This window comes from Apteryx rowi, unplaced genomic scaffold, assembly GCF_003343035.1.
Source record: "Apteryx rowi isolate R43461 unplaced genomic scaffold, aptRow1 scaffold_353, whole genome shotgun sequence".
In the NCBI taxonomy this organism is placed as follows: domain Eukaryota; kingdom Metazoa; phylum Chordata; class Aves; order Apterygiformes; family Apterygidae; genus Apteryx; species Apteryx rowi.
In genome coordinates, this window is record NW_020450008.1 from 370,240 (window position 1) to 396,772 (window position 26,533).

The following is a 26,533-nucleotide window of genomic DNA, read 5'->3' on the forward strand; positions in this document are numbered from 1 at the left end:
GTTCGGTCGATGCGCTTGGCGTTCGCGCTGACCCCAACCGCCCCCATCACCACTTCCGGCGACGCGCGGGGACAGAGAGCTTAGGAAGGGCGGCGGAGCCGCGGCGGCTGGCGGCGGAGGGCGGCCGGCAGTTGCCGCCGTGCCCCTCCCCGCACGCCCCCTCCCGTTGCCGACAGGTAGGGGGCGGGGCCGGGGCCGCCCCTCCTCGCGCCCCGGGGCGAGGCGGGAGGAGGCGGGGTCGCTTCCTGGGGAGCGTCGCCGGGTAACGGGGGCCATGGACACGGCGGTGAGGAGCGGGGACCGGGCCGGGCCCGGGGGGGGGGGAGGTTGGTTCCGTCGCGCAGGAGGGATTTGATCGACCGCAGGGGAAGGTGTCTCGTGCTGCCCTGGGCCCCGCGGGCTGGCGATCAGGGAACCTTTTCTCCCCCCCACCCCCGGGGGTGGCGGCCTGCCGCTGCGCCAGCACCGCTGTCCCGGCCCCGCCCGGGGCAGTGGCAGATGCTAGGGCAGAGCCACGTCTGTGCTGGCCTCGGGGCGGGGCGTGGGCCCGACCTCCCCCGACCGGGGAGGCGCAGCCGGAGGGGCAGGAAGCAAGGCTGCAGGGGATCACTCTGCTCCCTGTCGCTCTCCTGCCTCCGGGGCAGGAGCCAGGTGCCCGCCCCCAAGCGAAGGATTCGCTCGGGTTTCCAACGGACGCGCGTTTGCGGCCCTGCAACCCGTGGCATCCCTGCGGGGAGCTACCGCTATGGTGCCTGCTGCTGTCGTGCCTACCAGGGCCTTGTGGAATTGGTTCCATAGGATATGAGTCCTGGTCAGGGTCGGGGTTGGAATTTAGGTCCGCCATCGCCTTGGGCGGCTCACGCAAGTGATCTTTCTGAAGAAGTTTTGAGGTGCTTTTTTCTGCCAAATGGGTGAGGTTGTAGGGCTGAAGTTCACAGTCTGCTTCCACCTAGGCTGTTTTTAAAAGGATGCTCTTAAGGATTAAAAAAGAAAAAGCYCTATCTGTCACTTAAAATATTCTTCCATGATTGTTGTTACAAGTCATGAACTTTTCAGAAGTTAAAGCTTGCTTTTCTAGTTATTTGATCATTTGCTTCTTTTCTGTGTATTAATCACTCTGAACTATTTTTTACCACTGCATTAGGTTAAAATCTTGTTGTTCTGCCTAGGATTTTTTTTTTGAAAGGGGAAGGAACAAAAAGTATCTTCGATCTAATGAATGTGTTCTTTATTTGTTTTACACCAAGGAGGAGAAAAGGAGGGGAGTGTGCTAGGTTAGGTAAATAAGGGAGACTTAAGAGCTACTAGATTCTTGTTAAATGGATTTCTGCTGCATGTTTGTTCAAAAAGTGAATCAGTTGCTTGAGGGATTTCAGTGGGAGGAAGATGAATAACATTTTTGATACTTAAAAAAATAACAGTTTAAGAAGTCGTAACGGTCATCAGAAGAGTTCCATCACTGTTGGTAATGAAATTACTTGGTGGAGAGTTTTTCAAATGGGTACATACATTTACTGTTTCTCCAGCTTTAAACAATGTTCTTTGAAGTGTTTCTGGAGCATGATAAATTTTTTTTGTTTTATTTAGAAGATAATACAGAAAAAGCAGTTATTATGCCTCATCTTGGGGACGRCCTTGGGCATGGCTATAATTACCAGTGCTGTTTCTTACGGCTTTAGTGGCAGACTTGGTAATCTTCAGGAAGTTAAATGGATAGATCATAAAACCTGATATTGTTGTTGATTAAGTATTTTGAATATAAATATTTGAAAATTCAAAACTGTGTTAATAAATACACTTGTTACTATCTGTTCTTCCATCTACTTCTTCTGATTCAGCTTTGGTGTTTTGTCCCATTGATGAAGCTGTTAAATAATATTTAAAGTAGTGGCCAAAGTGGAAAACTTAGGTACAAAAGTATGCATTGTACAGTTCACCATATTGTGGGACTCCAGAAGTACACATGATAGTACATGACTGTGCCTTCTCTGTGTTCCTGCTTAAGTGAAAAATGAGACTCAGATTATTTCGGCAGCTCTTGATCTTGCTGAGAAAGTGTGACCTTAACAAATGCTGTATGTCTATCAAGGGAAAGTGTACACTGGTCAGGAGAGATCTGAACAGGTGCTAATAAAAATATGGGATCAGCTAAGATGTCAACAATAGATATATTTCTAAATACCCTGCCCTGTCTTCATAATGATTTGCTTCTTGGGCTTGAAATTTAGAGCCCTAACCTAGCACATCGTTTTTCTGGGGAAAGTAATAATTCATACACTCTTTTAGTGATCTCCTTTTGATGATCAAGTAAGGATCACTGAGTGTCTCCAGGAGGCACCTTTACTATGCTTTCTTCAGTGGAGAAATGCTATAAACACAGGACTAAAGGGGAGCTGCTCAGTCATAAAGCCCAATCTTAACAGCTATATATAATCACTTCTACAAACTTCTCATCTTAAAACAGTTGAGTTGTTTCTTCTTTTATTTTTAGGCTGTTACAGAATGCCAATAGATGAGAAATCAGAAGGTAATTTCTAGTAAAGTTTGTGCATGATCAGTTCATGCCCATTTGTTCTCATGCCACTGTCCTTAAAATTAGAGTTATTTTCCCTCCTTAGTGGTAACCTCTGTGATGCTTTTATTGAAAGTAAGTTCATCCCCTTTTCATATGTTTTTTGCTAGGTTAAACAAGTTAAGCTGTCGTCTCGTTTCATTTCATAAGGTGGGCTCTCTATTCCCCTAGTCATCCTGATAACACTTTTCTGCAGCCATTCTTTGAATTCATCTTTCTTTGAGAGTGATCAGAGCAATGATATTCCATGTAAAGTCTCACTAGTGCCTTGTAGGATGATGATGGTACTTCACAGAATGGTCGAGGTTGGAAGGGGCCTTTAGAGATCATCTAGTCCAACCGCCCTGCTCAAGCAGGGTCACATAGAGCAGGCTGCCCAGGACTGTGTCCGGATGGCTTTTGAATAACTCCAAGGATGGAGACTCCACAACCTCTCTGGGCAACCTGTTCCAGTGCTCATTCACCCTCACAGTAAAGAAGCTTTTCTTTGCAGGAAGCAACTGAACTTCCTGTTCTTCAATTTGTGCCAGTTGCCTCTTGTCCTATTGCTGGGCACCTCTGAAAAGAGTCTGGCTCCATCCTCTTTGTACCCATCCTTCAGACATTTATACACGTGGATGAGATCCTACCTCAGTCTTCTCTTCTCCAGGCTCTCCACCTTTCCTCATATGAAAGATGCTCTAGTCCCTTAATCACCTGAGTGGCCCTTCACTGGACTTGCTCCAGTGGCTCTGTATGCTTCCTGTACTGAGGAGCCCAGAACTGGGCACAGCACTCCAAGTGCGGCCTCACCAGAGCTGAGTAGAGGAGAAGGACCACTCCCCTCGAGCTGCTTGCAACATCTTGCCTAATGCAACCCAGGATATTATTGGTCATCTTTGCCAAGAGGGCCTGGCTCATGGTTAACTTGTTGTCCACCAGCACTCCCAGGTCCCTCTCTGCAGAACTGCTCTCCAGCCAGTCAGTCCGCAGCCTGTTCTGGTGTATGGGGCTGTTCCTCTCCAGGGGCAGGACTTTGCACTTCCCTTTGTTGACCTTCACGAGGTTTCTCCTTGCCCATCTCTCCAGCCTGTCGAGGTCCCTTTGAATGGCAGCACAACCCTCTGGTGTATCAGCCACTCCTCCCGGTTTTATCATTAGAAAACTTGCTGAGGGTACACTCTGTCCCATCTTTCCTATCTCTGCTGAAAAGTGGCTGCTTAACCTTTTCTTTATTCTTCCCCCCCACCACCTTTTTTTTTAACGGCCGCCTCATTTTGTGTTTAAGTAAAAATCCACGAGGGTAAACTTTCTATCTCCTGCTTTGGTTTTCAACTGAGGAGCTCTGAATTTAAACAGAAATTGTTATCATAGGTCCTAAATTGTTATTATAGTCCCCAAGCTATTCTTTATGAACTTTAATAGGAATTTTATTCCAGCCTGATAATAGGTTGTATCAGAAAAGAAAACTTGATGGCATTGCAAGTTTTATACTAATCCTTCGTTTTTCAGCTAAACTTGTAATTTTTTTCATATTGCATAATAACTTACCGAAGTCCATGTGTGCTAGACTTGCTGCATTTCCTTTGCCTGGAAAATAAATTCAAGGGGAGATAATGGGTTAATGTGGCATGATCTGCCTTTCATATATTAGCACACTTACCATTTGAAAATTGGGAGAAAAAGGATTTTTGTAGATGTGGGATGAGAAGTATTTTTGAGCTGGGGAGAAGAAAACATTAAATAGTTGAGACAAATAAAATTTAACTACTGACTGCTGACCTACACCTAAAAATCATGGGAGGACTTACTGACCAGTGTGTGTAGCTTGAGGCTGAAAAGAAGAAAAGGAGGAGCGGGGAGAAGGAAAAAAGAAAAACCTCTGCCTCAAACATTACACCCTCCACTAAACTGGAGAAAAGAATTATTTGCCTGCCAATCTASTGAGCTGCTAAATTCCTTCTCTGGACTTCAGTCATCCAATTTTGTTTTAGATTACAGGTGGAAATGGCTACATGTGGTTAATGTTAAAGGTACTGCCGTACTATGTAAATTATCAGATAACCAGACTTCTTTCTAGAACTGGCTTCTTAATCTTTTTGTTTTCATCTTCATGTCCTTTTTCTTAAAGGTGTATGAGAAAYATTGAGCAAAAGTGAGAATGAGGCAAAAATTTCTTGCAGTTCAACACTTGTAACCAATCACAGGCTCAGCTCTATAGCTCTTAGCAAATCTTCATATATAATAGGCTAATTTGGTATACCCCACTGTGAAAATAAAGTAAACAAGGCAGAACTGCAGTGCCTCCACACCGTACTTCCATTATGATTTGAGCACAGAGATCACTTCTGTCCCAGGCAGTCACTCCTCTTAGTACTGACATAAAAAGGCTAGTTTGAACTGTTGTGAAACAGAGGCTGTTTTTCTACTGCCTTTTTGCGTGTGTGTGTGTATGTGTGGAGTATAGGAATACTATTTCCCGCATGAATGGAAGTAAGAGTGTTGAGAGGCCTTTTAGCTTTGGACAACAGAAAAAATGGATGAAATCAATCCGATAAAAGCCTTGAAACTTTACATTTTCTCTGTAAACTCCACACTTGTTTACTGTCCTTTTTGGAAGGTTGTATGTTATGTCTTATCTGACTTTGGCATTTCTTTCAGCTTTCAGACAGAGGACAAAACAAAAGAGAAGAACAGAAAGAAGATAACAGCACCAAATGCAGCGACCTAGGAATCATGGATCTGAAATTTAATTCGTCAAGAAAATACATTTCCATCAGTGTACCTTCTAAATCTCAGGCTATGTCGCCTCATATCAAATCAGTAGATGACGTTGTAGTTCTTGGCATGAATCTCAGCAAATTTAACAAACCTACTCAATTTTTCGTCTGTGTTTCTGGAGTTTTTATGTTTTATCTAATCTATGGATATTTACAGGTAAATGCTATGAACTTGTGTCTTAGGCCACTTCCCCTATGCCCCCCTTCTTTTTAATAGCATAATAATATAGTAGCTAATTTAATATGTAAAGACATCTGAAACAATTATCAATTGCAAAGTCAAGGTTTCGGAAGTTAGGAGCAGTAAGTGTATAATGTATGATTTTGTTCCTTATCTATGAGGTTTGGTTCAGCTGGACTTTCTTAACTTTTTTTTTCCTTTTTTTTTTTTTTTACTTTTGTGTGCATGACTTACCTTTCAATATTGTTTTTAATACATATTTTTGTATCTGATTTCATAATCTTCTAAAAACAAATGAACTGTAGAACCATACTGACTGCCATATAAGTCTTTATTGAAGTTGAAACCTTTAGATCAGCTTGAGTTCAGTAAGTCCATTGCAATAGTAATAGTTTGTTGTTCTCTCTACTCTTAATGCTTGACAATGCTGAAATATGTGCTTTGGTTGTTTGTTAAGCAGAAGAGTAATGTTTAGACAAATCCTAAGTTTTATGCCAGTTTAAATTAAGCATTTCTGTAAGCATTTCTATTTCTGCTAACCATTTTTGTCTTATCTTGACCAGTTGCATTTCTGTTCCTTTTTTGAAGTTCAGCTGAATCTTCTCAGAACTTGTCAAATCATCATATTTTTCTTGTGCTGTTTTCAAAAACATGTGAGAAGCTTGTTAAAATGAAAAAAAAAAATTCTAAACAGTTACATTTGACAAAGTTGTCAGTAATTGAAAGCAGAATCTTAAAAAGGAAACTATTTAGGCAGTTGGGGTTTTTTAACTATAGGCCCTGCTGCCATCTCTGCCTGTAATTGACACAGCTACATAATTTCTTATGCACTGTGTATATTTTTTCATTAAAAATCACTCTGGTTTTAAATATCCATACAGCCTGCCAATTAACAAGCTCACAAGTGCTATTTGATATAGACAGTCAAAATACTAAGCGCATGTTCCTAAGGAATGAAGATTACCAGTAAATTTGTCTTTTAGAGAAAGTTTGTATTTAATTTATTGTGAGCTGCTTATAAATTCTGGCTAAAAACAAAGTTAGTCTGAGTAAATGAATAGAAAACCAAGTGAAAAGCAGACAGGAAACCATCTGTAATTTGAGATGAATATTCATGGATCAAATGTATTTCCTTGAGGGATCAGTCCATTAATTTCAGTGGATTACACTTGCAATAAATTTTCTCATTGTATTTTGCAGAAAATAATTGTCTTTTTCAGTACTTTGCAAGTCCTGAACAGTATATGGCAGGTGAATTCTAGTAAATAATTAACAGCTGCAAAGGATAGATTTGCATGTATATGAAGAAAAAATAAATCTCTTGATTTTGTTTTGATTTACTGTTTTGTATATGTACATGACCTTGTTGTATTTTTGTTTTTACAGGAACTGATATTTTCAGTGGAAGGCTTTAAACCCTTTGGTTGGTACCTTACTTTAGTGCAATTTGGATTTTATTCTGTATTTGGACTAATAGAATTGCAGYTGATTCAGGACAAAAGGAGAAGGTATGTATGATAAATTTAACATCTGTTGTTTGAATATGAATGTTGTGAGGCATTGGTAGCAGTTCCATAGTTAAATTAACTTACTGGGCAATGTTAGTAAATATTTCATAAATGAGCTTATGATTAGTAAAGAGCAACATGTATCTTCAAACTATATACCAGTGCCCTTCATTTTCTGTCATGTCTGACATGCTGTGGTTAGTGAATTAGAATTAGAAATTCCTGAATCTTAATCCTTTGCTTTTACGTATATATCCTTTAGGATCTGGCAAAAGCCATTTAGCCTATTGGGTTTTTTTTTTTTTTTTCTTGTCTCATTTTCTTATATGTGCAAAGTAAGCTGTCCTCTTAGATATGCTGTGAGAATAGATATGTTAAAGCTAAGAAGTGATAAGTGCTATCACTGATTCTTAAACTCGGAATCGGGATGCTTTTAAACTGGGGTCCTTCTATGAACAAACAGCTTCCCAGATATGAAGCTCTTTGTTTCAGTACTTGGATCTTATATAAAGTAGGATTATTTACAGCATATATTCTGCAGCTTCTAAAATAAATCTCCATAGTACTATGTAGAATGTATTCTATATATGTAGGCAAAAGAAAAAAGAAAAAAAAAAAACGGAAGCCTTTGGTATTGACCTTGGCAGAACATACAGATAATCAGATAATGCACCTGCTTAGATTTCAAACTCGTAAGTAGTCTTGTTGACTGTGTCTGTATTATCATTTTGACCCAGTCATGGAGCAATTTCTATCCCCAAGCTAGCTGATGTGGACTGACTCATGTATGTGCTACTCTGGGTTATCATATCCTGAACAGGCAGACTGCACTTCACAGCACTTGAAGCCATCTCTCACGTAATACGTTTTCCTCAGACCTTTGCACATCCTCAGCAATACATTCCTGTAACAAGCTATATATCTTAGAGCATCAGAGGTCTGCTGCATGTTTGACGTGATCATTTAGGTTTTCCTCAAAAGCTGTTTCAAGGTTTTATATTTTTCATTTCAAATTGCGCTCAAAACACCCTGCCACAAAACTATTCTTCACTGTAGTTGACCAAGGAGATTCTTTCTGTCTTGAATCCCATGGAAATGAGGTAGTTTGATCTGACTCGGTGTGGCCATTCTTATGGCTTCCTCTCCAACTACAGCCTCTGCAAACTGTACATTCTTTGCAGCTTGGACAGAGGCTGCCATGATGTATATAAATTTAAAAAGTGCATTAAAAGCATTATTTCTTAGCTGAGCATATCCAGTTTTCCTTACCTGTAGTCATCCTTGGCTGATGTTTTATATACTGATTTTAGATTATAGAATTCTTTTACAGCCAAACAATGTAACTTTGAAAAATTATAATTTGTATTTTAAACACTGACAGCTTATATTTTGAGATATCTGACTCTTTCAGATGCTTCAGATATTGCAAAATTTCTACCTGTCTAACTTTCCATAATTAGTATTTATATTTTGATTACCAAAACAGTTGCTAAAGTTTATAGAATGTGGCCCTGCAAGTAAGTTGTGTGGGAAAGGTAGATCTTAAATATATTTTACATTTTGTTTTCTGTAATCTGTGCATCCTCTTCTAGATGTTAAAAATCTACTTCCTAATTTTTATTCTGAATTCTGTCTTTCTTAAATCTTCTTATACAATTATTTTTCTTGCATGCCTCAGTATGCCTACATCGCACACTGAGTTATGGGTAAGACAGGGTTTTACAGCAAGACATCTCCTTATGTTGCTTAATTTGGCTTTGAGTATGCATAAAAATTAGGTGAACATGTGCACAATAATGCACAATAATGTGAAAAGTCACTTCACAAATACAACAGAGTCATTAAAAATTACTGCTGCATCACCTGTCATCGGGTGATAATTTCATCAAACTGCAGACAAAACATCTGCAAGGAGCCTGTCACTTGATGATACTTGAGTCACATATCTTTTATTTCTGTAGAGTTTTATTAAATAATTGTACATTTTTCCACTTTCTCCACTCTAAAATGCCAATGTTTTTGTGAAAACGTCACCAAAAAAATTGACCCAGAGTCCATGACAGGACTGAGATTCAGGATATCTAGGTATACGAACCTTCTGTATCTCCTTTGCCAAATAACTTAAAGCCTATGTCTTGATTCTTTTATAAATAATATACCTCCTCAGAAGGAGATTAAAGAATTATCGCTTGAGTACTTCATGAACCTTGAAGTTTTTATAGCGTCTTGTATTTGAATGTAATCTATTAGAGGTGATTAAAATAAATTAAATTTGAAAACGCTCATTTTTATGCATTTTAAAGTTTCTACTAGGGGGTGAAAATCAATGAGAAAAATGGTCAAGTTCTGTTATGAAGTTATTCTTTCATCTAGATTGTCCAAAATAAATCTCTTTTAGAATTGCAACATGTCTGTAATACCAAGATTTATATGTTTATATTTTGTAGAATTCCTGGGAAAACCTACATGATAATAGCCTTTTTAACAGTGGGAACTATGGGTTTGTCAAATACCTCTTTAGGATATCTGAATTACCCTACTCAAGTCATCTTCAAGTGCTGTAAACTGATTCCAGTTATGATAGGCGGGGTTTTTATACAAGGTAAGTGTTGGTTTTGCTGTTAGACAGGTATTAGATATTTTTGTTTGTTTGGGAGATAATCATGTACAGAATCCTGTATTTTGTTAAATTTCACTGAAGTTCTTGGTTAGAGAGGAGCAGGTAGCATTTTTCCTACATGAGGAAAAATGTGAATTTCTGAAACAACATCTCAAAAAATGTTCAGATAAAATTAGATAAACAGAAGATGGGACAGGGGAAGTGCTATAGATCAGTCACAAAACTTCCTTTTTAAACAGACTTTCTTAATTTTTAAGTCACTTTATTTTCTAAATGCAATCATTTCACAAATGAACCATTTTTTATGAAAAACTTAGAAATGAAAAAATTCCAAGCCTGATTTTTTGAAGTCCCCTATGCACGTTGTTTAAAAAGCCTGTTTAACTGCTGCCTCTCCCCCCTCCTTTTTCTTTTTTTTTCTTTTTTTTTTTTTTATACTAGTGTTTAATAAGAGATATACCTGATTTTAATTCTGGGCACCGAATGCTGTATGCCTAATCCTAAAGTTTTGTTGTTCATATTCCAAGAACATAAAAAGGGATCTAGAAAACAACAGAAAACACTATAATTATGTGAATAAACATAGGTTTTGGTTCTATGGTAGGTAAGGATTCATTAAGTCAGTAGAACTCTGCCTGTGAAAGTGTTATGGAACAGAATCTAAAATGGTGCATTTCTGTTGTTGTAGTTTCTTCTGGCCTTCTACTCACAATAGAAAACTGAACTTCCTGAGGACTGTATCTGGGCCAGTAAATGCATTTAAAGAAAAAAATTCTATCCAGGCTTGTCAACCTTACAACTTTACATATATGTGTGTGCACACGCGCGCGCCCACATACGTGCACGCACACACTCTTTACCCTTTATTAAGAGTCGTTGTGTATCATTTGAATTAAGGGAATATCAGTCTCTCTGAAAACTTTCTAAAACTTTGTGTGTGTGTGTGTGTGTGTGTGTGTATATGCGCGCGCACACACACACACACACACACACACACAGATTTTATGAATATAGATAGATAGTATATCCTCAAAAGCTGTGAATATTTTTCAGTCACAATTTTCCTTACCAGAAAAGTTTCCTTGGAAGCTTATATGGAAGCTATGACTTCTGTGGAAAAATAATAGGTTATTTAGAACAAGACATACCAGCTCCTGCCTTTCTATTTTCCTTCTCTCTTTCTTATTCCTCCCCCCTCTACATCCTGTTTGCCCCAAACTGAAAAATAATGCAGGGTTCTGAAAGTACTGGTTCCCAACTGGACAGCTAAATGGTTGGAAATGACTTCTCTCTAATCAATAAAGCAGCTGAAATGTCTTGCATGAGAAAGTGCTCTTCAGAAAGCATCCAAGCTGTCCTGAAGTTGCTGAGATGGTGATTTGTGAGAGAGTATGTACTCTATGTCATTGGGAGTAAAACTAAAATTGGCCACAAAAATCAGATAACATCTGCAAAGACCTYCTTTCCTGTTAGGAACTGCTGCTGTAGAGGAAGCTGATTCTGGTCATGAAAGGCCAGGACTTTAGGCCATCTGTTTTAATAGAAGAATGACATTGGAACAGTTTTTTCCTCTGAATTCTAGCCTGCTGACAGGATGAATGCAAAATACTTAGAGTATTACAGTCTTATTCATGTTGTTTGTATTGCTTTTATAGGAAAACGTTATAATATTGCAGATGTTTCCGCTGCCCTGTGTATGAGTCTTGGATTAATATGGTTTACTTTAGCTGATAGCACGGTTGCACCAAACTTCAACTTGACAGGTAAAGATGTATTATATTTTATAGTTTCATAAAATGCTTATTTTGTCTACAGTAAGCATTCCATAAAGGGTCTAAGTGTTCTTGGTGTAATGCCTTCTGGTATCATACTAAAAATGCAGATTTTATTGTGTCATTGCACTAGCAGAGCTACATCTGTGGCAGAAAAGGCATTTTTTTCTAAGCCTTCATTTTTAGATTCTTGACTTTCTGAAAATACTGTCCTTTATGTTGAAATATCCTCTCCTCGTTCTTAGGAAATAATTTCTTCTGACTAGAGATATTAAAATAAATTTGTCAAAATCCTATTTGAATGTTTCGAATACTTCAGCCGGTGAGGGGTTTTATTCTTCTGGTTAAACCTTTCAGTCTTTTTCCATTTCAGAATCATTTACTTTGTATTTGCTGTAGATCTCACTCTGGGTACTCACTCTAACTTCTCTATATTATATAAAATTAGAACTAAAAGATTTTGAACTTCTTATGTTTAGAAACTTAGTGGAATTTCTATCTTAAATGGCATGGAAGATTTAGCTATTCTTAAAAAATATGTTCCATGCTTGGCCAGTGTTTGGATTAATACTGAACCTCAGAAGACTTTTGAATTGTCTACTTTTAGTGTTTTCTTCCTTTAAAATTTTGGGATGAGGTATAATAATCGTTACGGCAGACATTCACTGTTTCTTAATAGTGGAAGCATCAATTTAGAAGTTTTGTTCCTAAAAATAATGATTAAATCCTCTGTTAAAGAGACTTTTTGTCCTCACAAAATGTTATTTCTTCTAGTGATAAGTAATAATCTAATGGGAAGGACTTGTGATGTCATTTAAACTGTATTTTTTGCCTTGTTCATAATTTGAATCTCATACCTTTTAATGTCATTTTAGTGCTATTGCCAGTGCCAGAAGTTACAAAAATCTGTGAATTATACAACATACTATGTATTTAATGTGTATGTATGTGATGTAACTGGATGACCATTTTGACAAAATATATATATTTTGGATATGGTGTGAAGTTGATATGCATGTAATTTTTCTAGGATACTCTGGTTTATAGACCTGTTATAATTACAGCTATTTTAGAATATAGTTGCTAAGTGGATTCACATCTTAATACATTCCTTTTGTAAAATGTAAATTATTTTAAATATATGCTATGACTTAATTTTCAAAAGACTTTGAAACTTGCCTCTTCAGTTGAAGGGCAGAGGCTAAAGTGCAGCAAATGTCAGGACTTTGCTACAACCTCAAAGATCTGCAAAACCCAAGATTAAAAACCTTTAAATATCTTTAGAGGAGAGACAGGGTTGTCTTTTACTGTTAACTTATTTTGAATCCATTTCAAACAAATCTGTATATACTGAAGTTTAGAACACTACCACTTTGCAGGAAAATAGTTCTGCGAGAGTAGAATATAAGGCTAGAATTCCAAAGTCTGGATCTCCACTTAGGAGGCTGGTTCTAAACTCTTCTGCTGACTTTCTGCGGAGGTATTTTCTGTATTTCTCTATTCCCCATTGCCCCTTACTTTACCTTATTTTGTTCCCACATCCCTTAATTTAACCAGAGGAAACTTTTCATAGTGGTAAAGCAGGATATCTTCTTCTTTTGCATAAATTGTGGAGAGAGATGGGTCTTAAAACCCTTCCTACAAGAAATGTATTGCATCTGGTATTGCAGAAATACACAGCAACTCAAGTGTAAAGCCAGTGGTAAGAAGTATTAAAAACTACACTCGCTCTGCGGGTAGTTATTAATTTTTGTTACTGGAAAGCTGATTACATTACTAACTGCATAGTGACTTTGTTATTACCAAGTATGACAACATAAAAGCATGGGTTTTGTACCTGACCAGTACTTTTTTAAAAGGAATACTTTAGCAATGAAAGATTTTCACTGTGAAGTCTCTTGCATTTGTTCTATCACTAATATATTTCAATGTTAAATGCATGGTATATTTTTTCCTTTGTCAGAAAAAATAATCTAACATTTGCTCCTTAACAGGATATATTCTCTAGTAATTTATCTTCATAAACTGCATTTATTTGGATACTTCTTTTTTACATGCTATTATTCTTGTTACTGCAAAAATTACAGTTTACTTGTATTACAGCAATGCCCAGATGTTTCTGTCAAGATTAAACACACATAGTGCTCTGGGCTTAAGCAGGAAAATAAGTGCTTTATAGATTGTTAAAACTTATATCAGTATAACCAAGTAGTTTTGTTGACATTTGGAATATGATATAAAGATTTTTTTTATTACTTTTTTTCTATTCCTGAGTTTTTTCAGAATAAATACAGTGGTTTTCATCACTACTCTGTTTTGTTGATAAATACTCTGAATACGTCTTTTTTTTTTCTTTTTTTTTCTTGCTTTCTTATATTAGGTGTGGTGCTAATATCCCTTGCCCTCTGCGCAGATGCAGTTATAGGAAATGTACAGGAAAAAGCTATGAAGTTGCACAATGGTTCTAATTCAGAAATGGTAAATACCAGATTCTAACTTAGTACTCTGTCACACAAACTCTGAGAGTATTTAAGTAATCAAAGTGATGAGCTATTTGGGGGGAGATAAAGCGCTGAATTAATATGAAATTGAAATTCTTTGCAATTTTAAGGGTGTATTTCATCAAAGATGAGACATACGATGACACAACATGAATTAATCTGCTTTTCTTTTGCATGTGTAAATAATAACTCTTGGTGTATTCACTTTTTACCTTTCAGGGGTGCTGCTTTCTGTACGCGGTTTCAAATGTATATTGCAGCTACAAAAGCATCTATTTTCTAGCAACAATTTTCTTTTATATAGACAGGGAAGAGTCTGCCATGCAGCCCCAAAATCAATGGAGTGTTTCCTGTGTGATCTGGCACTTACAATTTACTAAAAATATATACTGTTCTTCTGATATAGATGAGTATATGCTACACAGAACTCCTTTATTGTTTATTGGAATTGCTTTTGTTAATCACTTGCTAGACTTCTGATTCTAGACAGTGTGCTAGTATTTCAGAGACGTAGCTTTTTTTCAGAGCTTGTTCCGTTATGTTGAAATCAGTAATAACTTCTCTGTCTTTTCAAGTAGATATATACGCCTGTTCTTGATTCAACAAAATACATTGTTTTGAAAAAGTCTTTCTCAGTTTTTTTATGTTAGTATTTTTTATATACTTCAGAACATGGATTATCTGACTGACTTCCCCCCCCCCCCTTTTGGCAAACTTTTTCTGAATTTCACATCTTTTTCTCTAATGTGAATATGAACAAACCTTTTATTACAGCACACATTTTTTGAAATTGCCAAAAATACAAATAATTCTTGAAATTTTGTTTAAATATTTGACATGTGTTGGACATTTAGCTTGTTGAATACGACTCGACAATCTAGTCTCTTGCTTATGAAAAATGAAGTTCAAGTAAATATAGCTTCATAATGGAGATAAAATTAATTAGGAAGAAGCTTGGGTTATGCTTCAAAGTCATTAGGTTGGCTCAAGAAGTTTGAGCTGCAGGTTACTGGAAGGTGGAAGAATATACCTGAAAAATACTACTCTATTCTTGTTTCCATTTCTGTTTTTTTCCTCAGTATCCACTGTTAACTGCTGCTAGAGACAGAGTTTTTAGCTAGATTGACCCAGTATAGCCCTTTATAGCTGTAGTGTCAGAGGTCCAAAACAAAGTAAAGTCTGTAACTGCTTTCTTGCCCATTTGCCTCTTGCCAGTGTTCATTTGATAATTGGTAACTACCTTCCTTATGATGTTTCTGTTATCTCCAGAGCTTTGCTTTTTATTCCGTGTTAGTCTTAACAGGTGTTGGTTTTGGTTTTGTATATTCATACTATTTGTAGAGAATCAGTGTAGTGGTTAAGGAAATAAAGGTTTCATTTGAGGCCTAGAAATGACASTCTTGCATTCTGTTCAAAGAATCTGGTGTAGTAATACTAGCAGAACTTCAGAAATCACTTTTGTAGACCTCAGACTGTGGGTGAAAATTTAAAAGGCCTTCTGAATCAGACACCATATTTAACTTCATCTCATCAGTTGCTTTGCATAATCAAATTGCAGTTTAGGACCAGATTTTTAGATAATTGGGCACTTCTTGAATATTCCAAACTTAGTGAGTCTTTAACTTCCATTGATACCAATGATAATGATTAGTGTTTCGGGAAACCTTACTAACTACTTCTCTATCTTTAGCCATCTAAAATATCTTTGAAAATCTGACTTAAATACTTACCAATATTAAGCCTACATTAGTTTTTTGTAAAGGAAGGAATGTAATTGCAGTATCATGTTCTAYTACCTTAACTTCAAATTTTATTGTTGTAAGGGAAAATGGGAGTAAGCAGTGCTACTCAAAATGCGCTAACAGAGCTATATGAAGAGCTTCTAGGTGGATATTACAAAGGCATTATTGTCCTGAACAGTATGGGAAACCAAATGTAGATACAGCTTGTATTATTTGAAACTGCTGAAAACCCTGACAGAGTTTTGATGGGTCTAACTGGCAATAATATTAAGACTAAAAAATTTTAAAAAAGAAATGCTAACATCAGTCCCTAATGATGATTTAAAAAAAATAATGCATGAAATTTAAAATAAAAGGAACAGCAGATCCAGCTGAAGAGTTTGAGATCATGAGAGAGTTCTGAACCTTGTTAAAACTTAACCTCCTCAGAGTTCAACGGTTGGTTCCTAGTACAGACCAAAGGCACTCTGACTAACCCCATTAGAAATCACTTAAGAAAATAATCAGAGTTTGTAAAATGAACTGTGCTGTAATAATGAGCAGTATGGAATTTCAAATTCCATTTGAAGCCCCAATTTTTTTTTTTTCATGGCAGTAATCAGTCAATTTTTAAAGTTCTTGTCCTCTCAGGAACAGAGGTGTTTAGAAGAAACAGTGATCAATAAAGTTTACATAATTTCAGTTATTTTTATTGCTTTCTGCCTTGTTGCTTCATAACAAGGATAAAAGAGAGAAAGGGAGAAAAACACTGGGAATAGTCAAACTTCAAAAGCAAGAGGATTTGTGTCAAATTGCAGTAACAAATATCTTAGGCTAATGAGATTAAAAGGTAAATTGAATTCAGAGTAAGGGTTTGAAATAACGATATTCATCAGTAATGAACATATTCTCATTTAAAAATCAATGGGTCATTAATATATGTTAAATATGATTCTGAGAATTGTTTATGAAAAGAATTATTTTCTTAATGGTATTAATACAACTCTTTAATAGACACTATCAGAGTACCTAGCCACTCTTAAGAAGGTTGCTATCATCACTTTCATCAATGGATTTTATTAAAATTGATCATTAATACATATATTCCATTAACAGTCTTGATGGAGAAATATGATTGAATAGTAAAGCAACCTGTCATCAATAGGATCTCTGATTCATTGCAGAAGTTGAAACTTGCCCTGAATTAAGCAATTCTGAAAAGAAAAAAGATGTCTTGTAGCTAAAACACTAAACACTGCTCTGGAAAATTACACCTGATTTTTCCTTTTATGTAATTCCAAGCAAGTGATTTATATCACACTTCCTGACAAGGAACTATCTATGTGATGCTCACTGTGCGAAGTGAGATCTTTGGGATAGTTTGGAAGAAAAGCTGGATGCTTGCAAAGGCAAGTGAAGAACTGAGAACTAACTTCTCTATGTGTAAACAGCGTGTAAAGAAAGCACTCTGAAAATCAGGTCATTGGTTTTTAAAACTAGAGGTTGGAAACAATTCTGCTCTTGAAATATCCATTCATCGTCCTTTATTATAAAGCAGAAATAAGCATTCTGTCCTCTCATGGCATTGTTAATCAATTGTTAATAGATTTATTTTTGCAAACCACTGAGATACTACAATAGGAAACAGTTGGAAAAAAAAATGTGCAGAAAGAAGTAGCTTTGTAGTAGACACTGAGTTTTGAAAATGTATTAAATCAGTGTGTTCTGGGGGGTAACCTGTAGGATAGTTCCGTTCGCTGTCCCCCTTTTCCATGAGAAATGATTGCCAAATGCTGCCCAACARCTGGATGCCTCCCACTGTGCCTGTGTACAGACAGGCAGTTCCAGCTTGAACTGCTGTTCTTACATGGAAAAGGGTAGGATGAAGAGACTTTTGCCACTGTATGAGGCTGTGTATTAAATGAGAATAAAACAAAATGAAAAGCTTACCTGTTTGCCAAGTATAATCTCTCTTGAATGAACATTAGGCCAGAGCTTGTCCTATGTGAAGGTTTTATATCCTATAATCATAATGCTGGTGCACAGTGTTGATGAATTGAAGTAACACAGGTGACACAACTTGGCATTTCATGATGGTTGAGTGCTTGGCTTTGTGCATTTAACGTAATATGGATCTTTAATGTGTGGCATAAGTAGCAGAAGTCTAAATATGTTTTACATGTTATTCAGACTATGTAGCTATATAGTTGTGTTAAGTTTTGTTTAAGCGATGAGATCCTGAATTTGAAGGATTTACTACAATCAACATTGACTTCAGGATATTATTAACTGACAAGCTTATAAAACTTTTTTTTTTTTAGTTGTGGGCAGGAAGAATATCTCTAACTCATGTTATTCACTTTCCGCTGTTCATCAATTGTTATAGAAATGCTAGTAAAAATATCTTTAAACACTACAAATTCAACTCAAATAAATTGAATATATTAATAGGGCCATATATTTGAAAGCATTTAATTTTCTACTTTTGTATAGCAACAACAGCTAATTATTTTCTCTTAAACTATTCCAGGTTTTGTATTCCTATTCAATAGGTTTTGTGTATATTTTATTGGGATTAACATGCACTAGTGGATTAAGCCCTGCAGTAACATTTTGCTCAAAGGTAGGTGTAAAGATTTCCTTTTTTCCTATGAACAACTCCACTGGGAAACATTGCTCTGTATAGTTTTGAAAATCTCACCACTTCTCTATTTTGTTTTCGTCATGTAAACCAGTTGACTTGTATAATTCATACATTAAGCAAGTTGTTACAGTCTTTGATGTACCAAGTAGGGTAATGTTTTAAAAACAAAATAAAATCATGGGATCAGACTTGTGAGTTTATAATTTCATTATTGTTTTTACATTATTTAACTAAAATTAAATAATGATCTTTGCATGAATGCATTGTTGAACAGCTTATTATTGCTCAAGCAGTTGATTAAAGTCTGTAGTTCTATGTCATTTTGCAATACCTCAGGGTTTGTTTTGCCTTTTCCTAACAGTTTGTTGTTGTTGTTGCAGCATCCAGTTCAGACTTACGGTTATGCATTCTTTTTCTCCCTGACTGGATATTTTGGAATATCCTTTGTTCTAGCTTTGATTAAAATCTTTGGTGCCCTTCTGGCTGTAACAGGTATGAACAAATGATACCTTTACTGCTTTTAATATAAAAACATGAAGTAATCCTATCTTACTATTTAGGACAGACCTTCTAAGAGTTGTTCACTCTCTGGCTCTTTTTTCTTTTCTTTGTGCTGACTGGTCTTGATTTCTATAGCGGGGATCTTCTCTTGTAGTATGTGATTGAGAGCTTCCTGGTTCTTTCTATGCCACTGTTTCAACCTTGAAGAGCCTGTTAAGTAACCTTGTGCACATAGCCTATGCTGTGTTTTAATGCAGAAACAATACTGTTCTGCATAGAAGACATGCAATGGAAATGTATAACAAGGTATTAGAAGAGGATCGGTATTATCTGAAACATGCACATATTCAAGTGAGGCAAGGTAGGCAGTGTCATAGCCTCTAAACATCCAATTTCTGGAGATTTTCAGCAAATGTTATTGCTAGAAAAGCTATGAAGAACTGCTCTGAAGCTTCTGAATGTCCAGGTACTTGAAGTGGAATGCTGCTGTAGCAATGTTAAATGTACATTTCAGATGCAGTTCAAAATGAACTCAAGTGGATCAAATTGTGACTTTCATGACAGTCTCAGTTGTTTTAGTGAAACTGAAGGGAATAATGGATGTGAATTGGTTTTAGAAGTCATGATTTAAGCTAAGCAAGCCTCTGGTGGACTCTGTAACAGCTGCTGGATTTTCTGTAACTTGCAACTTATGTTGACTCTGGGTAGCCACCTGTTCAATACAAAAACAGTCTTTCAGTTGTTCTTCTACCCTTTCCTACCCTTTCAATGTAACTGTCCTGCAAAGAATGGAAGCAAGTCTTGCATCATTTTTGGTTGAATGCTTGGTATAGCATGTGACTGCATCAGCCAGGTCAGAAGAAACAAATGTACAGAACCGTGATCGGTGTACTGAAAACATTTGGGCCTATCACAGGTGCACCTGCTAGTTATCCCCACATGAACGTGGAACAATGTAAACCCCTAAAATATGTCGAAAGTTACTGGAATCCTCTCCAGGTTAAGTCATCCAATGCCATCATGTCTGCTCTTGTGACAGTTCATGTACAAATGAAGAGTTTCTGTAATGTGTTGTTCTCACCTAATAGTGTGATCATTTTCTAGCAATAAATGCAAGTCGGACCTATGCACAATGGCATGCCACAGGAATATATCCAGATTGATGAGGAAAAAGAGGACTTGCAGGAAGAGAGAGTCGCAACCTTTTATAGATTTTCAGCTTCTATCAATTTTTCACCCTTGACCCTTATCCCATATGCAACTGGACATATTCTTCATGTTGAGTAATCAGTCATCTGAAAAAATTGTGGTGAGAAATTGAAGTCTCAGTAGCTGAGCTTGGTTGGCTCTCTGTGAATGAGGAAGCCGCTTGAGCACAATGAGTTCAGCACCATGCTGGCAAGTGATGTCATCTCTTTATGCATGGTCTTTACCAATGTGTAGGGTGATGTGTGCATTAAAAGCAAAGTATTTAAACTAAACCTCTTCTGTGTGGAATGATAACTATATGGCTTCAAAGAAGGAAGTGTGCTAAGAGCCTGTTGATAGTTTGTCTGCCTCAGATTCTTAATGGAAGGAGCAGTATAGAGTACGATTAAACCAAAGGAACTGCTGGTAAGACAAATATGACAGAAATTTGGACTCAAAAATTACTTGTACTAGTTTACTGTGGCTTGCACCTGTATTTGTGAGGCCATGAAATATTTTAAGTACACAATGTTACCTGAGCGTGGCAAAGCTAGCTAGGTGAAAATTATTTTAACTGTATTACAAGTGAATGCTTTTAACCTATATCATTTTGAGTTTGTAAACAGTCAAGTATCTGAAGTGTTTGCATATCAGAATATCCTTGTCTTTGAATTAGGATAAGAGGAAATGACTCTGTAGTTAATTTTAACAGCAGTTAATGTTAATTTTTTTGTGCCTAACAACACTAAAGAAAGTGTGTAAGACACTTGATTATTTTTCAGCATCTTTTTTGTATGCTTATTTTCAGACTGTTCCCAAAATTATTATTCTTTGCTATATGCAATTGCTATAGAAAATAGAATTGTTATTCTGAAGAAAATTGTTGCTTCCAAACTTAAAATGTCATTTGTATGTATTTTTCAAGATTTGGGCATTGCCTACCTAGTCTCTCCTATCGTTTATATACTCGTCATAGTAGTCTGTCAAGAACAGTTACATCAGGCTCATTCCTTCCTCAGGTTACCTTTTCTTATAACTACAAACATCAGTCACAAGGGACTGGGGGGGGAGGTGTAGCAAGATGCCATGGAACTGCTTTCCTCTCCTCCCTCTGCCCCCAAAAGCTGGTTTCTGTCAGGTAATGCTCTACTTCATTCACATTAGTGGAGAGGAAAATAGACAGTTGTATTCTGACCTAAAAACTGCATGCTCTGATTTCCTATGAATTGTTGCTGCTGTAGCACTTTTGCTTGATGTTTGTTTTTAACAAAGTTCAGTACATCTACTGTCTGGAAATTAGCACAGATGAAAGTATTGGTTCAGGTATTAGCTCTTAAAGCAAATCTTACTGTGCTAAAATTGTTAAAAATACTGTAGAATAGCAAACCCTTCCCAGGTTTTCTTGTGCCTGACCTTGGCAATCCTAACACTCAAGCCCTTTCTGTCTTGCCTGTAGCAATGTGAAAATGTTTATCATGCCTTGGAAGAACACCACATTCATTACTGTCTTCCCCCCACCATCTACCCTCCCCCATACTGGGGTAGTAGGGTGAAGGAGTTTAATGAAAATTGTATTTCTATTAGCAGAATGAGAAATTATCAGACTTAATTGGGTAAAAGAAGAAAAGGCACTTAATTTAGAAGGAAATGGTTACATAAATATTTTAATTAATAACTGATTTGAAAGAACAGAAATAATCGTAATTAGAAAAACTGAAGTAATTTAACCATTTTTTTAAATTATTCATCTGTAAACTGTTTTCTAATTAAAACTCAATTTTCTTTTTCATTCTCCTTTAATTTTTCATGTAATAGAAAATCATTTTATTTGATGTGCATAAATTTCTTAAAAAGTAGAGAAAATTATTACCAAAAAGTTGAGATTGGTGCAGATTAAGCAATGGTGAAAGATGCTTCTTCCAATGCTAAACATGCTTTTAAGGAAATACTTATATGGGGAGGGGACGGGAGAGAATGAAACTCACTTTACTAGTCATAATAGCCTGGAAGTACTTATGTTGGTAGTCATTGCTTCCTTTTGTCAGTCTGTAACAATCATATTAGTGTGGATGTAGTAATATAAGCAAAGCTTTTTTGTCGTATAGTAAAAAGTACTTCATGGTGAACAAAATATTTTCTGTTAATAAAGAGCATAGTTTTCTTGTTGGGGAGACAATTGTGTTAGGGTCTTTCTTAAGTGAGAAGGCTGCACTATCATATAACAGTTTCTCAGGCCCCTAATCTCCATAGCTGAATTTGTAGGTCTGGCTGCACTATTACATTTTTAGAGTTTTCATATAACTTACTCCTTTAGAGAGTGCATGTTTCAATGATAAAATTTTTTTGTTTCCCAGTACCTAATTTACTAGCAACATTTTATTCTTACTTGTAGCAGATACGATTGAAATTGTTCAAATAATTGTTGGAAGTTGTAGTTAATTTGGGAGTAACCCAAACATATTTTATTCCCATTTTGCTAATGGGATTGTGTTCTCAACTCTTATTACCACCTTGATTCTTTTCAGTGATGAGATCACGTGTAGAAGAAGGTTTTCTAAGGTTTTGATGAAAACTTACATATTTTAATTGTTGAAATCTGACATCCTTGGTCATTAGGCTTCTAGCCGAAGTTATATTTCTCTTCACTGTTAGGTAAAGATTTCAATAGCTTCAGAAGAATTACAAGATGTTGATCCCTTTCCACTTCAAAATAAAGCCAAAAACAACACTCTGTGCCACTGGATTGTAATCAAATGAGGTGGAAATAGTAAGAGGTTTGGTATATCCAAATCCTATTCTGCTTGGTAGCACTTCTTTCTGCTTTAACAGACTATTACTTTTTAATGTATAGTCAGTTATTTTCAAGGATTGTCCATCGCTTTCAGATATTGTGAACTAGTTAGAATGAAGCTATTGAATAGCAAGTCTTGTTTTGGACATTTCTCTGCTGCTGGAGCTGATATTACTGATGCATTGTGCTCATTTCAAACAGGGGTGATTCTAGTTTTATTTTACACTGAGCCAGTGCATCTACAGTCTGTGTTTGCACCACAGATGATAATCAGTATAGTCAGGCACTTTTATTATGTAGTTAGGCTATGTTCTAATATTGAAAACTGTCTTATATTCTTATGCTCTAACCAGATTCTTGAAGAACTTAACATTTCTTTTCCTCTTCAGTAACAACAGGAAGAAAAGCAATGACCATTGTGCTTTCTTTTTTGTTCTTTGCAAAGCCGTTCACTTTCCAGTAAGTATTTATAATTTTTAATGGGTTTTCCAATATTTTATAAAAATTAGGTTCTTTATCATAGACATATAACAACAGTAATTAATTATATTCGGGCTTTAATGGTTTTCATTTCATATCTTCTATAAATGTTGGCAGTCTATTGTAAATATTGACTGCCTTGTTGATGCCAATCATGCTAGAGAAAATAGTTTCCATTTTTCTAAAGGTCTGGAAGATAAACTACTATTCCATGTGCTGGCTTTTTTGTTGTTGTTTTTAAGAAAGATCTTATGTAGTATCTAATGCTTATGATAGTTAATAAATTGTTTCAGTGCTTTCTCTATGAAGGAAGATTTGACTAAGGGAAGGCATTTTCTCCGTTACAGTATAGTTTCGCCTTTTATGAGCTCAAATTTGAATTCTTAGCTAGCCCTTCTTAATAATAGCAATTTTTTGTTATCTTGATGCATTAAGCTGCAAGTTTTTGAGGCTTGAGATTTTTTGCTTTGTTTTTTTGTTTTATTTTGTTTCAGCGAAGAACTTAAATTGAAAAATGGAGCTAAGTTACTACATTTATCCTAGTTACTTCTGGTTTGAAAGAAAATAGTATTTGATTTTATTGCTATGTATAAAAGTATTTGAGACTTAAGAACAAAGCTTACGGCCAAATGGCCAAATATAATTTACTCCTGCTAAACATGTTGAGTCTTCAAATAATAGAGAGTTAAAGCAAAAAGGTGCTTACATTGTAAAGTACAGACACAAAGCACTGAATGGGTATCATGTTTTGGAGCAGTAACAGAAAGTATAGCTCTCCTAAATGTAGGAAGGAAGAACATTTTAAAACCCCTCAGGACTACTTTATTCATATAAGAAAGAAAAGTTACTGTTTAATTATTATTCAACTATAAATGCACCTTAATAAACTGTCCAGCCTGCACAGGAAAGGGAAAGTTGGAAGGATAGTAACAACAAAAATTCAGACTTCCTCTGAGCCCACTAATTCATCCTTTTCTGTCTAAAACTCTTGTATTCTCCCCTTAAGGCAGAGACTTTGTTTTTATTTAATCCACAAATACCAGTATGTAATCATTACAAATAAAGTATTAACRGTAACTTTTTTTTTTCCCCTCTTCTCTCCCTCCCCTTTAGGTACGTGTGGTCAGGCTTACTGGTTGTCCTTGGTATATTTCTTAATGTTTACAGTAAGAATATGGATAAAATCAAACTGCCTTCACTGCATGGTCTTTGGAAAAAAAGTGCAGAAGAAAGGAAAACAAGGACGTTGTCACAAACCATATAGACATGCCATGTCTAAGTATGACTTATTGTTTTATTGGAACAGTCTTCAACTGATTCACTTTCCAAAGGGAACATTATTAAAACCAAAGGAGCTGAAGGCATATTGTCTGCTAACAGGTGGCTGGAAATGCACATTTTTGTGAGCCCTTTCTTCAGAGCACTTGAATTCATCAAAAAAGGTGTTACAGGCCATTGTCAGATGGCATTATCAGGCAATGAAGGACAGCAGCTCCTGGCAGACTGCTGAGAAGCTGCACTCCAAGTGAGGCACAATGGAAGTATAATTTGGGCATTTTAATAATACTGGCCATATGGCTGATTTGCGATTAGTGGTTCTTTCTTTATTAATTGTTTGGGTGGGATTATTTAAATGTAATACTGTATTAACATTTAATGGAACCTAATCAGCAACTGGTTGACCAAATTGCAATTTTTAATGCTGGAAGATTTCGAATATGGTATGTTGTCATTCTTATTTTAAATAAAAATGCTGGTTTTTTAAAAGTTCTTGATCATATCATCCCAGAACTTAGTATTTATTGCCATAATTGAATTTTCTGTTGAAATGTCAAGTTGTGTTATTCTTTGCAGTTATTGCTTGCAAGTAATGAAAATGAGATTAACTTGGTGCAGTCAACACCTGTGTGTTTTTAGGCCTGAACTAGCTGTGAACACAGAACAGAAAAAGTCATGATTGAAACAATGATATAACAAGCTGTAATCTGCTTATTCTGTGGTGAAGTACTAATGTTTTAGTGATCTGTGGTCCTCCATGTCACCGTGGTGTAAAAAGGCACTGAGGGAAATCCTTTAAATTGGTATCCTCAAATCAAAACTCTTCACTTCCAATATTGGAGTAAAGAATAACAGCATCTGCTAATATATTTGGGATACGCATTGTGTCAATATTTGTCTGCTTCTATGATGCATTTAAGAGGATTAGGCTACAGATTAAAATTTTCTTTATTTAATGACAGGAAGAGACAATGAACTACCACCCCTTCTCTTTTATTTTGAATTTAGGAAGATTCCAGTATTGCCATCATACAGTCTGCTTCTCTGTCTTACTTTCGAATTCAACTCACTTTTGAATGATTTGCACTCTTTTTCATTTTATATGTTTAATAATAGCATGTTAAAATACTAATTACCTTACAGTTCAATGTTCTCATGTAGGCATGGGTTTTTTTGGTATATCCCTTAACTGCATCTTGGTTTGTGTTCATTCATACAAAATGAATGACTTACTCAACTTGGACAAATCTAAACTTGATAATAGAATTGTATAGTCAGGAAGAATGTACAAAGAATTGAAGAATCTCACAGGATTTACTGCCTTCTGCCAAAAACATTATTTATGAAAATGTCCAAGAAGTGCAAAATGTTTTTCAGACGTTTAGGAAGACAATTGCTGCTCTAAGGAGCTTTTAATCAAAGCACAGATGCGGAACATGCCTTAAGTTTTGCTACTGACTTAGTAACATATGCCATGGTAGGTATGTTGCACAGCAGGACATAGAATAATGTAGCTGTATTAGCATGATGGGACAAATAAGTGGAGTGGAGAGCTGCACTAGCATAACTGCAGTGCTTCCAGCACTCAAGCTACTTCTGGTATGTCAGCATAGCCCTTCAACCCATAAAGCCATACCCATTGTTGCTAAGTCATGAGATTTTATTATGAGTGTGGCAATTTTGTTCTCCTAATTCCCAGCTGCTGTGTTGATTGATTGTGTCCTGGACAAGGGAGGGAGGTGCAAATGTGACAAATGGATACACCTTGAAAGAGGAGGATGGCTGTAACACTAGAATGGATAGTGATGATAACCATGGCCAAAGTTTTATGGTAAGGCGTGAAAAGGCTTACAATTTCAGATTTGATGCTGGAGTAGATTTGGACCAAGTTGGAGGGATTGGCCTGTGTTTCTTTTTCCATGGTTTTTATCAGATCTTCTGTTCTTTGCATTCCTTTCCCTAAACTTACATGGCTGTTTCCAGTGAGGTTAAGTTACATACCATGCTTAAAAGAGGG

The 26,533-nt window shown here is 36.4% G+C and overlaps 1 protein-coding gene across 5 annotated transcripts; it reads left to right on the forward strand.

Moving 5' to 3' along the window:
• On the forward strand, window positions 1-26,316 carry SLC35B3 (solute carrier family 35 member B3). Of its 5 annotated transcripts, XR_003254739.1 has the most exons (11): window positions 2,304-2,527; window positions 5,213-5,488; window positions 6,899-7,020; window positions 9,468-9,622; window positions 11,296-11,403; window positions 13,793-13,890; window positions 18,165-18,257; window positions 18,659-18,770; window positions 20,987-21,105; window positions 23,148-23,217; window positions 24,352-24,772. XR_003254739.1 is itself a non-coding variant. In XM_026072895.1 (10 exons), exons 2-10 carry the CDS (start codon window positions 5,288-5,290, stop codon window positions 24,500-24,502), a joined length of 1,110 nt encoding a protein of 369 aa, XP_025928680.1. In that variant the 5' UTR covers window positions 1-176; window positions 5,213-5,287; the 3' UTR covers window positions 24,503-26,316. The 5 variants fall into 5 exon arrangements, 3 of the variants coding, with proteins under 3 accessions (XP_025928680.1, XP_025928679.1, XP_025928678.1); XM_026072895.1 differs by lacking the exons at window positions 2,304-2,527; window positions 20,987-21,105 and adding an exon at window positions 1-176 and having other exon boundaries at window positions 24,352-26,316; XM_026072894.1 differs by lacking the exons at window positions 2,304-2,527; window positions 20,987-21,105 and adding an exon at window positions 256-286 and having other exon boundaries at window positions 24,352-26,316.
• The last annotated feature ends 217 nt before the right edge of the window (window positions 26,317-26,533 follow it).